The sequence below is a fragment of the Plasmodium gallinaceum genome, assembly GCF_900005855.1.
Source record: "Plasmodium gallinaceum strain 8A genome assembly, contig: PGAL8A_v1_76, whole genome shotgun sequence".
Classification (NCBI taxonomy): domain Eukaryota; phylum Apicomplexa; class Aconoidasida; order Haemosporida; family Plasmodiidae; genus Plasmodium; species Plasmodium gallinaceum.
The window spans coordinates 2,346,741-2,363,841 of record NW_021628238.1 but is presented as its reverse complement, the minus strand read 5'-3'; the positions used below and the strand labels follow the sequence as shown (position 1 = coordinate 2,363,841).

At 18.6% G+C, this 17,101-nt stretch overlaps 5 protein-coding genes across 5 annotated transcripts; 3 read left to right on the top strand and 2 right to left on the bottom strand.

Moving 5' to 3' along the window:
- Positions 1-231: 231 nt before the first annotated feature.
- Positions 232-3,912, top strand: PGAL8A_00251000 (secreted ookinete protein, putative; the record flags this gene model as incomplete). The annotated part of the gene is made up of 1 exon (XM_028671250.1): positions 232-3,912. The coding sequence occupies one exon, from the start codon at positions 232-234 to the stop codon at positions 3,910-3,912; it is 3,681 nt and encodes a 1,226-aa protein (XP_028527921.1).
- Positions 3,913-5,155: 1,243 nt separating this feature from the next.
- Positions 5,156-7,675, bottom strand: ABCB5 (ABC transporter B family member 5, putative; the record flags this gene model as incomplete). The annotated part of the gene is made up of 1 exon (XM_028671249.1): positions 5,156-7,675. The coding sequence occupies one exon, from the start codon at positions 7,673-7,675 to the stop codon at positions 5,156-5,158; it is 2,520 nt and encodes an 839-aa protein (XP_028527920.1).
- A 1,183-nt stretch (positions 7,676-8,858) lies between these two features.
- Positions 8,859-9,077, top strand: PGAL8A_00250800 (mitotic-spindle organizing protein 1, putative; the record flags this gene model as incomplete). Its single annotated transcript, XM_028671248.1, has 1 exon — positions 8,859-9,077. One exon carries the CDS (start codon positions 8,859-8,861, stop codon positions 9,075-9,077), a length of 219 nt encoding a protein of 72 aa, XP_028527919.1.
- Positions 9,078-10,384: 1,307 nt separating this feature from the next.
- PGAL8A_00250700 (conserved Plasmodium protein, unknown function) lies at positions 10,385-14,830 on the top strand (the record flags this gene model as incomplete). The annotated part of the gene is made up of 1 exon (XM_028671247.1): positions 10,385-14,830. The coding sequence occupies one exon, from the start codon at positions 10,385-10,387 to the stop codon at positions 14,828-14,830; it is 4,446 nt and encodes a 1,481-aa protein (XP_028527918.1).
- A 552-nt stretch (positions 14,831-15,382) lies between these two features.
- On the bottom strand, positions 15,383-16,838 carry PGAL8A_00250600 (conserved Plasmodium protein, unknown function; the record flags this gene model as incomplete). Its single annotated transcript, XM_028671246.1, has 2 exons — positions 15,383-15,435; positions 15,548-16,838. The coding sequence occupies 2 exons, from the start codon at positions 16,836-16,838 to the stop codon at positions 15,383-15,385; spliced, it is 1,344 nt and encodes a 447-aa protein (XP_028527917.1).
- Positions 16,839-17,101: the final 263 nt, after the last annotated feature.

The window sequence follows — 17,101 nt, the reverse complement described above, 5'->3', positions numbered from 1 at the left end:
TTTTTTATTATTTTCTTTTTTTTTTTTTTTTTTTTTGTTGTTCCATTAAATATATTTTCATTAATTTTTAACAATTTTTCTCATATATTAAAAAAATAATAATTAATAGAATTTTAAGAAATAGTGTACTTAATAATTTTGATTTAATTGAAATTCACGTTTTCATTTTCTTTTTCTCATTCTAAATTTTAGCTTAATTTAAATTACGAATAATTATATTTAGTTGTAATAATGGATATAAAAATATATTTTTTCTTAATTTTTACATATGAATTTTTGTTGGAAACTTTAAGTGCACTAAAATTAAATGAAGTAAAAAAGCATTTTAATGATAAATTAAAAAATAACAACAATAATAATGAAAAATTAGAAAAATATATTTTTTCGTATCCAAGTAAGGGAGTAAATCATGAAAATTTGAAAAATATTTTAGATAACATATTAGAATCCACCAAATTAAATAATGACATTAATTTAAGTTCTTCAAAAAAAGAAAAATATCCTACTTCAAACAATTTTTCTACAAATGCTATAGTAAATAACAAAAATGATAATTTTTATTCACAAAAAATTAATGCTTTTGATACAACAAAAAATATATACGATGATATTAAAAAAACACCAAAAATTAGTGATAGTAATATGAGTGGAATAAATGAAAACGATCAGAACAAATACAGAGGTATTGTTGAAAATAATGATGTTGTCAAGAGTTATGAAAATGAAGATCATAGGTCTAATGAAAGTTTTTTAGATACCTACTTTGATATAAATAATTATAAAAATAACATTTTAAGTAGCGATAATAATACTATATTAAGCAGTGATAAAAATAATTTATTAAAAAAAGATGATGACACCTTATTGGGTAACACAAATGATAATCTAGATAGAGATGTCGCAGATATTTATTTAGGAGGAGATTATAATAACTCATTAAAAAAAAATGACGATGAGAATAATACATTAAATGAGGATTCTGATATGTTATTAGATAGCACTGCTGAAAATTTCATTGAAGATCAAGTTCACAATTATTTAAGTAATGACCAATTTAATTTATTAAAAAAAAATGATGATACAATATTAAATAGCACTATTGGTGACCTAAATAGAGATACTTTAGATATTCATTTAAGGGGTGGTAATAATAATTTATTAAAAAAAAATGATGATGAAGATGATGCATTAAATGGGAATTTTGATAGATCATTAGATAATATAGATAACAATTTGACTATAAATCTCGTTGATAATTCTTTAAGTAATGATAAAAACAACTTGTTAAAAAAAGATGACGATACCATATCAGATAACGTAATTGATGATCTGGATAGAGATACTGTAGACAATTCTTTGAGAAGTTATGATAATATCAAATTAAAAATAAATGATGGTGAAGATAACACATTAAATGAAGATTCTGATGGATTATTAGATAATATAGATAATAATTTGACTAGCGATGTTGTTGATAATTCTTTAATAAAAGATGATAATGATATATTAAAGAAAAATGATGACATTGATATTGCATTAAATGAAGATTCTGGTGGATTATTAGACAACATAATTAATGATTTGACTAACGATATTGTTGATATTTCTTTAAGAGAAGATGATAATGATACATTAAATGAAGATTCTGATGGATTATTAGATAATATAGATAATGATTTGGCTAGCGATGTTGTTGATAATTCTTTAAGAGAAGATGATAATGATACATTAAATGAAGATTCTGATGGATTAATAGACAACATAATTAATGATTTGACTAACGATGTTGTTGATAATTCTTTAAGAGAAGATGATAATGATACATTAAGTGAAGATTCTGATGGATTATTAGACAACATAATTAATGATTTGGCTAGCGATGTTGTTGATAATTCTTTAATAGGACCTGATAATGGCGCATTAAAAAAAAATGATGACACTAATATTGCAATAAATGAAGATTCTAATGAATTATTAGATAACATAGTTGATGATTTAACTAGAGATGTCGTTGATAATTCTTTAATAGGTGACAGTAAAGATGAATTAAAGAGAAATGATGATAAAGATAATACATTAAATGAAGATTCTCATGAATTATTAGATAACACAGTTGATAATTTAACTAGCGATATCGTTGATAATTCTTTAAGTAATGATACTAACATGTTTGACAATATTGATGATAACTTTGTCAATGATACTGTTGATGACTCATTAGACCATGATGATGATGATATATTAAAAAAATCCAATAATACCGTATTGCATAACATTATTGATAATCTGGATAAGGATACTATCAGTACTTCTTTAAGAAGTGATGATAATAACTTACTAAAAAAAAATGGTGAAGAAAATTTATTAATAAATGTTGGTGATAGCACATTAAATAATGAACATGATTTATTATACAATGACCCTGATAATTTATTAAATAGTGATCATAAAAATTTATTAAATGAAAGTGATAAAAATGTATTAAGTAATGATGAATATAACCCAATAAGCAACGAAGATAAATTATTAAGAAATGATTATGATATTATCCTAAATAACGATATAAATAATACATCAAACAAAAGTTATAATATTGATAATAGTAATTATGTTTATGCTTCTAGTGAAAGGTATGATAACACTTTAAATCTTAAAAATAAAAGATCTACTGATTATTCTGATGGATTTATTCCATTAGATGGAAATTCTTTTAATTCAAATAATAATGAAGAATTATATGCTATAAAAAAAGATATAAGTAATAATAACACCAACATAATCCTTTTAAATGAAGATGGTATAAATATTCCCGTGGAAACTTTAAATAATTGTAAAATAATAAAAATAAAAAATATATCTAATCCTAATATAAATATTAATAATACATATTTATTAAATGACAAAAATTATGATATTAGTCGAAAACATAAAAAAAAAATAAGAATTTTATTATTAAAACAGAATAATAATAATAATACTGTCAATGAGAAAGAATATCAAAAATTAAAAAAAAAAACTGATTTAAATGATTTAAAAGAAAAGATAAATGATACGTTTAATCATATGAAAGATAAACAAAAAGGATATTGTGAATATATTATATTTAATAATGATGAAAAGGATTTTACTAATGAAAAGGATTTTTTGAGAGAACTTAAAAAAGTTTCACAAGTATCAATTTCAGAAGAATTACCAAAGGAATTCAAGCATTTAAAAAAGACGAAGATTTTAAATTTTCCAAAACCCTTTGGACAAAACAAGGAAAAAATAAGTTACCTAGAAACTAGCATAGTAAATGATAATAAGAATAATGGAGAAAATTATGATAATGAAAGTAATAATGTTCCAAATAATAATTTAGATGAAAATTTTGATGAAGATTCAGATGAAAACGAAATTGATACAGAAAATAACAATTTTAATGAAATTAACTTAGTCAATGAAAAAATGAAAGAAGATAAAAATTTAGATAGTTTTAGTGATGAAAATGTTGAAAACATATCGAATAGTGAACATCCTCTGATTAGGAAAAAGAAGAATATAATAAAAAATTCTCGTAAAGTATACAATTTAAATTTATACAATTGTTCATTCATAGATGATTGGGATTTTAACCATGAATACATTGATGAGGAAGGTAAATTGGTTAAGTTAAGTGGATATATTTTTCAAAATATTGTGAATTCAGATTCTATGCCTACTACAAATATTACTGACTGGAAGTTAAAAGGTTCATGTGATTATGATAAATATATATGTGGTGCTTTAAATTATATGAATAATTTATACAGTAAAGGAGAAAGAGTTATATTTGAAGGGAAAATATATGAAGCTACAAGTGATGCTTATGAATCTCCTAAAGATAAGGAAAACATTTGGATAGACAAAACAAGTGATTGCTATAATTTTTAAATAAGAAAAATAAGAAATTATGTACAGAGGCTTAAAAAGAATTTAATTAATTATGTATAGAAGATATATTACTTTTTATTATGAATAAACAAAAATATTTTTTTCTATTATAGTTCTCTTTTTTGAATGATCTTATTACATTTTTATAGTTTTTGTTTTGCTTCCATGTAAGTAAATTTTAAATGATTTTTTTAAATATATATATATATATATATATACTATTCTTAATATAAATAAACTTCGATTACCCTGACTTCAAATATTCCCTTTTTTTTTTTTTTTTTTTTTTTTTTTTCTTATTGTTTGTTAATATATGTATTTATTAGACTATAATTAACTAAAATACATATATACATTTTTTTATTTTAAAAAAAGCACTACATACTTAATAGTCTTAGAATTTTTTTAAAAATATTTTTTTCATATCTTACATTAAATGATAGTGTAAATAGATAAATGCTTGCTAATTTTTATGGAATACTAATTAATTATTGAGTTCTTACTATTATTAATTTACCTTGTTCTTATTTTTTTTATGTTATTTATTGGTAAAAATTATACGGTAATTTAGTGAAATTTCATTTCCTTTAATGCTTATAAGTATTTTATAATATATTTTTTTACATAGCTTATATTTTTAATTACATTACTTAAATAGAAAACATGATAATAATAATAGTATTGATGAAGTTCTTCAACTAGAGCATAAACTTTCTGAAAATCTATACATAGCACAATAAAATTTTATATACTTTTAATATTTTGTAATTATAAAATATTTATAACTTTCGTGCATATATTAATTTTCGTAATATTTAACCCATAAATATACCTTGCTTTTTTCATTTCTCTTTTATTTTTTTTTCTTTTTCACTTTATTTTAATAATACATATAAAAAAAAATTCAATACACATATAATAAAAAAAAGGTTCAACAAAATAAAAATAAGGAATATGCTAAAAAATTATAATTTTATATTCATTTATTTATAATTATATGCAAAAGTAAATATACTTATTGTTGGAATTGTTAAAAAAACAATAATTAATTTAATAGGAAAAAAAAAAAAATAAAATAAATAATAAAATAATAAATAAGCAATGCTATTAATAACAGATGAAAACAATAATAAAAAGCATTTATATAACAAAAATGATAAAGAAAATTATTTTTTAGAAGTTATATATACATATTTAAGAAGAAAAAAACATATTACACAAATTTATATAAAAATATGAAAAGTTATGTTTTATTACTATTCATTGAAAAAATATCTAAGAATAATGGATCTTTTTTTACTTCATCATATGATCCTATTGATTTTATTTCTCCATTATCAACAATAATAATTTTATCCATTTCTTTTAAAAGTTGTATTGAATGAGTAATATAAATTATGGTTTTATTCGGTATTAACGTATTAATAAGTGTGTATACTTTTTCCGTATTTGATTCATCTAAAAATGATGTAATTTCATCAAAAACATATATGGGTGTGTCTTTCATTAATGAACGAATAATTGAAATTCTTTGTTTTTGACCAGAAGACATTGAATTATGACGAATTTCTGTATGAAAATTTTGAGGAAGTGTGTTAATAAAATTAATTAAATCTAATTCCTCACATAATACATTGACTGATGAATTTATTGTATTTAATTTATTTTTGTAATCCTTTAAAAATGTATAATTATTGATATTATAATCTGTATCAACTGTATTGTTTACGATTATTTTATTGGTGTTACAGCTATTTTTATTTTTACAGTGAATATTTTTAACTATGTCTTGTACTTTTTCATTAATAAATTCTTTTTCTTTTTCACTGAAAAAATTTTTTTCTTCTATAGATGATTTTAAATAAGAATTAAATTTTTCTCGAAGATACTCATAATTAGATTCATTTAAATCACAATTTTGTAGAATTAAAGAAATTTTATTTTTATCTGTTAAAGTATCTAAAGATTTATTAGTCTCTTTTTTATCTTCCATGGAATTCGTAAGAATTTTTTCGTATAGAGATTTACTGGAATCAATATTCTCAAAAATTATTTTGAAAGTTTTCTTTTCGTCTTGTATTTTTACAGGTAGTAATCCATAAATTAAATTTTCATATAAAGATCTATTCAAAATACTGCATTCTTGTTCACTAATTGACAAAACGTTTTTTTTAAAATAAGTTTCGTTTATATCTTTTATATTATAATTGTCTATATAAATATTCCCTTCGTATTCATATTCTCTAGTTAATAATTTCCACAATGTAGATTTCCCTGATCCACTCTTTCCTATTATCGCAACCTTTTCATTTTCATTAATTTCAAAATTTATATTTTTTAAAACCTCCTTTTTATTTTCGTCAAAATTATTGTATGAAAAACTAACATTTTCATACTTTATAGAACCTTTAATATTTTCTGGAAATATATTTTTATTAAAATTACAATTATAAGATTTTTTCTGTCCATTATTGTAATCATCATTAATGCTTTCTATTTTAAAATTTTTTTTATCATCTTTTTCATTTTTATTATGTATATTTTTATCGTTTAATAAAATTTTATCATTAGGATTATTTGCTTTGTAAGATTTAGAAAAATCCAATATTTCATAAATTTTCTTCAAACTTAAGTGAAGAATGTTAAGATCTTTTTTTAACTTAAGTAATCCAACAATACCCAAACCTAACATGCTACTATATGCAATAAATGAAACTAATTGACCATGAGTGATATTATTATTTTTCAGTTCCATTCTACCAAAACACAATATGGAGCATATAACAACATTACTACCAATATTTAAAAATGAATAAAACGTAGCTTCACAATTTAAATACTTTTGATGCAATTTATCAACAGCTTTTAGTTTCTTAGAAAAGTATTCTTTTTCATAATATTCGTTTCCAAATATAGAAACTATATTTTTTTTTTGTAAAATATCTGAAAAACGAGCCATTTGTTTTTCATCAAAATTATCAGTTTGAATTCTAATATTTTTTAATTTTTTTAAAATCATTAGCACAAAAAAACCATATGCAGGAACTATGAATATACAAAGTTTTGTTAAATATGAAGAAATTAAGACCATTGAAATCATACCTCCAATAATAGAATTAACATATCGTAACATTTGAGTAATAGATGTGACTAATTCTTTTGAGGCAAATTTTATTTCATTAAATGCACAGTTAACTAAATAGTCGGAAGATTTATATTTTTTAAATTCTTCATCATTTTCACTAATGATTTTGTTATGAACTTCTTTCTTTAATCTATATTCTACATTTTTGATACATTTACTTGTAAAATATATCCTAAAATAAGATGCCAACCCTCCACATGCAAAATAAGGAATATAATAAATTAAAGCATTCATGTTGTTATTTGTTTTTACTTGAAATTTTTTTAAAAAAATTGTTTTTTGAAGCATATTATTTAGAAAGTTATATTTCATAAATTTCGTGTTATCTGATTCAATACATTCTCCCATAATTTTTGGATAACTTAGGTTAGTATAAGCATTTATTGCTAAAAATATTAAGGCCATTGATAATAACGTTATTTCATATTTATTCATGTCACATATTGCTCTGAATATGTAATTTTTATTTTTATTTTTAATTTTCACATTTTTATTACTATCATTTTCAAATTTATCATTTAATTTATCTCCTCTTTTAAAGAAATTCTTAATACTATTTAACAAAGAATTGATCAAGGAATTTTTAACTTCCTTAATCTTACAAAGTACATTACCCATAATAAATTAATATATATACATATATATATTACAACAAAATAAAATAAAAAAAGCTTTAATAAAAAAAAAAAAATAAAAATTAATTATAAGATAAATTAATATATATATTAGTATATAAAATAAATAAAACAATAATTATTTAATAAAAATTAATTCAAGATATAAATTAAAAAAATATAAAAATTATTTAACAAATAATAATAACTAGACAAAGAAAAAAAAAATTAAAATTAATCACATATTTTTGAAAAATAAAAAGTTATAAACCACATTGTTTAAAGTATTTTTTCTCCTTATTTATTTGATATATATATAATTTTATATTTATATAAAATAATATATTTAAAAATAACTTAATTAAAAAAAATGTAAAAAATAATCATTTAATAAACAAACACAAGAAATAATAAAATGAAAACATATATATTATATATTTGAATTAAAAATTCTCTTTTTTCAGTTCACTTTTTTTCAATTTTTTTTTTTTTTTTTTTTTTTTTTTTGTTATATTTTTATAATACATTAGTGAAGTTTAAAATATCATTCTTCAACTGGGTATATATATATATTTTTTTTTTATTATATTTTTAAATAAATTAAATTCTTAACATAAATTTTAAAAAAAGGAGTATAATTATTAAAAGGAGTAATGTTTATGTAATCTCATAAAATGTGTATTTAAAATATTATATTTCTAAAATACTTAATATGTCAAATATTCAATCAACAAAAAGAATAATTTTATTTTTTTTTTCTTTTTATTTTAAAATTCATAGAACAATATATCTACCATATATCATAAATATTTCTATTTTAAATAACTTATTTTTAGAAAAAAATTATTTCAAAAAAAGAAATAAAATAAAAAGGATATAAAATAACAATAATGAATTTATAAATATTTCCATTATTTTTTTTTTAAAAATTTTATTATAACAATATTATTATATTTTTAAAATACATTTTGTACATTTATCTATTTTATCTTCCAATAACACATTTTGGAAATTAGAGAATTTCATATAAAAGAATAAAAAATTATATTAAAATAATAAAATATTAAGAAGTAATAAAAAAGGAAAAAAATATATATATATTTAATAAAATATTTCCCCTGAAAAGAAGGAAAATAGAAAAAAATATTTATGTAATATTTTAATTAATAAAAAAAGAAGTAATTAAAATGAGCGATAAAGAAGCAAAAAAAGAAGCCATTGAAATAATTTATGAAATTTCTAACATATTAAATGTAAACTTGGATAAAGAAACCATAGTCATATTAATACAATTGTGTGAATATGGGGTTAGTCCCAAAATTCTTTCTCATATTATTATTCAATTAAAAAAAGAAAAGGAAAAATTTCTTCAAAATTTAAATAACAACATGAGTAGTTTAAAATAAGAAAACATTTAGCATACATAATAAAAATAGGAAGTGTATTATAATATGATATCTATTTTTTTTTTTTTTAAGTATATTTAAAATGTTTCCATAGAATGAATATAAATAAAGACTTTTTAATTGCCATTAAAAAGAAAAACAGAAAAAATATGATTCCAAAGAAAAATTTATATTTAAGAAATATGGAGATACTTATTTTTTTTTGAAAAAGGTTTCATGATTTTTTCAAAATTTTACTTAAATTTTTAATATTATTTATTTATTTTTTTTTTTTTTTTTTTCTTTTTAGTTAATATATATTATATTTTTTTTACATAAGCTTTTTAACCAAAATTCATAGTATTCCTTTTTTTTTTACTTTGATTTGCTTAAAATTATTAAAAATTAAAAAACTTTAAAAATAATAAAAGAAATAAACACCTTAAAAAAAAAAAATATTATTAAAAAAGAAAAAGTGTATATAATCAAGATGTATGCAATTATTTACTTATTTTTTCAAATTATATTTCTAAGAAACACGAAAAAAAAATAAAAAAATATAAATTAGAAAAAATTGATACTTTTGTATTATTTTTTCATATATATCACAAAAATATGTAATTCTTAATATAAAAATAAAATTAAAAATGTGCACGCATACATTTTTTTTTTTTTTTTTTTTTTTTTTTTTGCGTCTAAATGTGTAATAAAAAATATTGCAACGAATTCTTGTATATTTAAAAAACTAAAAAAGAAAAAAGTCTCTTTTTAATTTTATAATTTATTTAATAAAAGGAATTATTTCGCATTGATTATTAGTGCAAAATGAAAAAAATTTCTTAAAAAAATAAAAATAATTGTATTAAATTAAGAAAAAGAAATATATCAAAATAAAAAAAGAAAAAAGAAATAAAATTTTAATTACATTAAAAAAATGTAACTTTAAATTGTCTTAGTTTATGAATAAGCAAACATTTATACGTATGTATAATGTATCTAGATTTTTTTTCTTGTCCTTATAAAAAATATTTTTCTTTATATATTCCTGTTCTTTTTAACTTTTTATATGTCCGATTAATCAAATATATTTTTTTTTTTATTTCTGTTTAATATTTTAATGTGATATTATTTTTATTATTTTTTTTTCTTTGTAATACAACTAATTTTTGCGAAAAAGTACATTTAAATTTTTTCTTTTTTTTCATATTTATTATATTTAAATTTCATGTAATTTTTTTCTTTTTATATATATAAATACACATATTATCATTAGTCACTATTTAAAATTTATATTTTTTTTTGTTTTTTACTAAAATGAGACAAAAAAGATGGAAAACTACGAGTCTCCCTCAGAAGTTTTAAAAAAAAAAGAAAAAGAAAAAAGTGCAAAATTAAAATTTATTGACATTTTTAATGAAAATAATGAAACAGATAAAAACGAAAAAAATATTATTAATTTGGTTGAAAATAAAAAAAATAAAAAAAAAAATAAAACAAAAAACAAAAATGAACATTTGTCTCTTTTTGACGAAGCTTATAATATAAGTTTGAGTAATTTTTTAAACTCAAACTTTGCTAATATTCACTCAAATATAGATAAGAGTGATCATACTATGAACGAAAATTATAAAAATTTGAATTTATATAATGGATATACATATGATAATTACAATATTGGATATATGGTTAGTGAAATTTATAGATTAAAAGCAGATTTAGAAGCTTCTATTCAAAAGGAAAATAAAAAAAATGAGGAAAATAAAATTTTAGAAGAGAAGAATTCCATTTTAAGTGGAAGTATTGATAACATGAAAAACGAAATAGAAAAGTTGAAAAATATATATGATGAAGAAATTGATAGAATAAAAGAATCGTATGATAGGAGAATGAATATTTTAAAAAATGAAATGGATGAAAAAGAAAATTATTTCAAGAAAAAAATAGATAAATATGAAAAGGAATCAAATATGCAATTGAATGATTATGAAAATAAATATTATAATGAAAAAAAAAAAAATGATGAAAAGGATTCATTAATAGAAAATTTAATAAAAGAAAAAGAAGAGGTTACAAAAAAAAACAAAACTAATATAGATTTATACGAAAAGAAAATAGAAGAATTGGATAGCAATATAAAGAAATTATCAAGTATGTTAAATAAAGAGCAAGAAGAGAAAAAAAAATTATTAACAACTATTGAAAAATATGAAAAAGAAAAGATAAATTCTAATAATGTTATTAATCAAAAAAACGATACAATTAAAAACATGGTAAATGATATTTTATTAGTAAAAAATGTATACGAAGAATTAGTAAAAGAAAAAGAATTAAATGATTTAAGTAAAAAAAAACTTGCTAAAAGAGTAGAAGAAAACGAAAAAGATTTATTATATTTAAAAAATAGCATTGAAGGATACAGAGTAAATAATGAAAAATTACGAAAATATAATGAAATTTTAAATGAAGATATTAGAAAAAAGGAAAAATTAATCAATACCTTACAAAATGAAAATAGCTTTTTAAAAAAAGAAAATATGGTATTTAATAAAAATTTTTTAAGTATAAAAAAATCCAAGAATAGCAAAGTAAAAAATTATTCTAGTGATTCAACAGATGTTCAAGGAAAAGATGAACAGACAAATGGTGACTATGAAGATGAAGATGAAGAAGAAGAAAACCAAAAAGATGAACATGAAAATGGATATGAAATAAGAGAATACAAAGAAGGAAAAGAAAATCAGGATAATCAGGAAGACGAAGATGAAGATAAGGATAGGTATAATGAAGAAGATGACGATGATGAAGAAAATGAGACTGATGAAGAAATAAAGGAAAGCAATGAATTATCTGAAGGGATTAAATATGTAAATAAAAAGAGAGGAAAAAAAAAAAAAATATTACAAAAAAAAAAAGAAATGTTAAAAAAGAAAAAAATATATCCAAGAAAGAAAAATAATGATAATAATATATGTTCTATTAAAGAGAATATGTATTCTAATAATTGTAAAATAAATGCTTGTGAAAAAAATGGAAGTAAAGGAAAATGTTTAGTAAAAGATGAAAATTGCATTACTAACATTGAAAAAAGAAATAATGGTAATTATTTAAGTAATAAAAATGATAATTATTGCAACAGTTATTCAACTAATTTTAATTGTCATAATAATCAGATTGAAAATGATGCTATAGAAAATAAAGAAATCACATTTTCTAATGTAAAAAGTAATTTAATTAATTTGAATAATTTAAATTACCATTTACTAAGAAAGTCACCAAGCTTAAATTTTTATTCAAACATAATAGAAAGTAATAGATTAGGAGAAAAAAAAAAAAAAAAAAATTATTATTGTGATTTAAATAATAGTATTATATCTAACAAAGAATTAAGTAGTAATAAATATTTATATGATTTAAATCTATATAACTTAAGAAAGTGTAAAGTTTTTAGTTTTAGTAATAATCTATCACAAGAAAAAAAATTTTATAGTAACAACACCCTTGATAATAATAAAAACATTTTAGGAAATATAAATCATTCCAAATTAAAAAATAAAATTAATAAAAATTATAATAATGAGAAGGAAATTATTCTTCATAATTTGAAAAAAATTACTTCAAGTAGTTCTGCTAATGAAGAAACAGATAAGGAAAAAGATATTACAAATATACATGAATATTATATAAATGAAGATATTGATAAGAACAAAACTATTGAATTTTTTCTTTCAAATATAAAAAATGAAAAATTGAATTCTAATAATATTATAAAAAAAAAAGAAAGTTTAAAGAAATTAATAAGTGAAAAAAATTTTTCCAGTAACAGTTTAACAAGGAAAGATAATATTAATGAACTATTAAATGATAATTTTTTATATAGTAACAGTTTGATAAAAAGTAAAGAAAACATAAATAAATTGTTCAATGAAAATTCCATTCCTAATAATTATATTATTGAGAGTAGTTATAATAATTTTTTTAAACACAACAAACTTAAAAACTCCAATAATCAAAACGATATAAGATCATATATATTGAATAAATATAAAAACAAAAGTAATATATATGGTTTGTTTATTATAAATGAAAGACTAAAAAATATTTATAAAAATATTGAGAATAAAAGGAAATCAATAAGCAATTTTCCAGTAGATTTATCTAAAATAGAAAGTGTAAAAAATTTAAGTAATTCTTTTAATATTTTAGAAGGAGAATATTCACGTATTAATGAAAATGAAGATTCACTCATATCACCTTCAAGAAAAAGCAAGAGAGAACAATTTTCTGATTTACATGAAGAAAATGAAAATAATAAAATCAACTTATTAAATAAATGCACAATCATTAATGACTTAGAAAAAAAAAAGAATGATTCTAATAGTTTATTTATTTTAGAAAATAATAAAAATCTCATTAAAAATGATAATTTGATATTATCAAATATGGAACTATTAAAATTCAACAACAATAATAGTTACTGTAAAACTCCTCTTATTTCATTTGAAAATAATAAATCTAATGAAAATACAAACAATAACTATTTATTGAAAAATGAAAGGATATTATCAAAAAATGAAAATATATATGGAAGTAATAATTCTTCTTTTTTCTTCAATAATATGAAATTAGAAAATGAGGAGATTATTTCAAAAATAAAATGCAATGTAGAATACAAGAAAAGTGAAAAAGATGATAAAATTAGAAATATAGGATATAAAGAGAGTAATGATGCAACAAAAGAAAATATCAATAAGGATATTTACAAAAATGACAGTTGTAAACAAGAAAATAATGAAAATAATGAAATTAAAGAAGATGAAAAATTTGGCACAGAAGAGGATGAAACACTATATAATGAACATAACGAAAAATACAAAGTTGCAGAAGAAGAAGAAGAACAAGAAGAAAGTAAAAACCTATTAAGCAAGGAGAACAGAAATAATAAAAAAAATAGAGATAATAATGAGCTTGAAGAGAAAGAAAAAATATACAAAAATTATTTATATAAGATAAAAATGAAAAATATAAATAGAAATGAAGAAATGAACTCAAATGAAAATATAGATAAGGAAAAAAATAATGTCTTGAATTCAAGTGATATATTTAATACGAATTTTGACAATTTTTTGTTATCATATAAATCTAAAAAAAAAGAGTTGCAAGATTCATCAATTAAAAACAAGATATTTGATTTTTTAAAAAAAAAAAATAAGCAGATTGATCAGCACTATGAAAATGATGATAGTAACGACAAAGAAAACTCTTATTTTGAAAATTATTATAGAAAATTAAAACTTTTAAGAAATAAAAATACAGTGGAAAGAGATAGTTTAATAAATAAAGAAAATTATTTTAATGATAATTTATCTCACAATAATATTTTTCAAAGTGAAAATATACATATGAAGAAAACTTTTAATTCTAGTGATATCTTGAATATGATAAATAAAAATAATGAAAGTGAAGAATTTCTTTTTAATAGTAATTTTATAGTTAATAATCAGAAAAATAAAAGTAATTTAGAATATCATAAAATCGTAAAAGATGAAAATGATAGTGAAAGTTATATTAAGTTAATAAATGATCAAAAAGAAAATATTATTAAAACAAAAATAGAAAAGAATGATAGCATAAATTTTATTAATATAAACAATAATTTAACTAGTAAAAATGAAGAAACTTTTAAATCTCCAAAAGATTGCAGTAGGTTTTCAAATAGTAATAATTCAAATAACAGTAAAGGTGTTGATTTAAATATTTTATATTCTCACACTTAATATATTACAAACAAATATCAAAAAGAAACATATATAATTAAATATATATGTTATTAAGATTTCTATATATATTTATTATTATATTTATTTTTTTTATTTATATTTTTAAGTATGTACTGTCTTAAAATTGTAAAGAAAAAATATATTTTTAACATTTCTGTTTTCAAGTTTTTTCTTTATAAAAGCAATTAATAGATAATTTCTCAACACTATATATATAAATTGAAAATATGTTATTATATATATGTAATTTGAATTATATATATATAGTAATTATATATTCTTTTTTTTTTTTTTTTTTTTTTTTTTACAAACATATTTTTATCCTTTACAAAGTTAACTTTTTTTCATTCTCTTTTTTTCGTATTTTGCTTTTATATTCATTGCATTAAAAAAAAAAATTATGTATTTTTTTGTCCTTTTTCTCATTTTTTTTTTTTTTTTTTTTTTTTTTTTTTTTTTTTTTTTTTTTTGTAAGTCGTTACATTTTTTAAAAAGTGTTGCATACTTTTTTTTTTTTTCTTATTTGTCAAATTTCAATTAAAAAAAATACTAAAGAAAAAAATCATCTTTAATAATTTGTGAAAACAACAACGGAACTAAAGCTGAAAAAAAAAGAAATACATTAAAAATTTTCAATTATTAGCATATTTATTAATTTTATTTTATTTTATTTTTTTTTTGCATATTTTTTGTTATATTTTTCTTTCTACATACCATATTTACATTTATAAATAGAAAAAGAAAATGATAAGGAATTTAATATATTAAATAAAAAGGATATTAGAAGAAATAAATTTGTATCTTTATGAATGTCTAAATTGTTGATCACTGATTTTTCAATTAAAAATAATGAATTTATTATACAATTCGTGTAAATGCTTTTATATATATCTTTAAATGCCGTAATATAAGTTTTTAAATTATATTCTTTTGCATTAATATTATGAAGAATAAATGAGAAAAAAAAGGTATAAAGGATTGTATTTTCAAAATATTTTAAATAAATTTTATTCATAATATTATTGGAATTTTTTTCTTTAACTAAATCATTTTCATTTATTAATAGAGGAGCATTAATTTTATTAAGATAATTTTGAAACTTCCTTAATGATTCTTGCTTGTAATAATTTTCATTGTTTTTTTTAATTGAGTAATAAAATTTCAATATTGATTGTTCATTTATTTTATTATTATTCTTACTTGAAATTAAAAATTTTATTATAGAATTGTTATAATTTTCTGTCACCTTATTCAATTGATTATTATTCTGTGTATATATTTTAATTAACTCATTTTCTTTTTCATATATTTCATAAATATTTTTTTCATTTTTAAAAATTAATAGAAGCAAGTATGATATAATTTCTTCCTTATTTTTTAGATTATAGAATAAATTTTTATTATATACTAATTGTTGTATTTGATCATATGTAAAAAATAATTCATCAGAATATTTTATATAATAGAATAAGATACATGAATAAATTTTTTTTTTTGTATATTCTAAATATTCATTTTTTAATTTCTCAAAAATATATGTTAATAAATCGAATTCCTTTTTTTTCTTTTCTATTTCAATAAAAGTATTTTTATTTTTACATAGATTTTCTAATAAACCTAATAGCGAATTTTCTTTAAATGAGTAACTTTCATTTTGTAATTGGGTAGTCAATTTCTTATAAAAATTATTTTTTAAATATACATGGAAATTATTAATACCAATTGAACTAATAAATTCACTTAAAATAAAATGATCAACAACTGTTATATCGTTAAAATGAAAATAATCTTTATTTTTTTTTGAATAGAAGTTTTGGAATGTATAAAAAAATATAGCTAAATTTGTCAAACCAACGGCAAAAAATATATTTTTAAAACTCTTTTCTTTCTTTTTTTTATTTATAGTTTTAATAAATTCATAATCAACATTTTTATTTATTAATGTTTTCATATCATTCTTAAATACACAAAAAAAAAAGTTACTTCTTTTTACTAATCTATTCATACTTCTAACATTATATTCTCAAAATATTTTTATTTATTCCATTTATATATGTATATCATATATAAAGAAAGAAAAAATATTATGTCAAATAGATATATATATATATATATATATATAACAATTATTATACATTTCAAAGAAATGAAAATTTTAACAAAGTTTCTCAAATTATTTATTTTTTAATTTTTTTTTTTTTTTTTTTTTTATTCTTTTATTAATCTAAATATTGATGTCAAAGAGATAAACAAAAAAAAAAAAAAAAA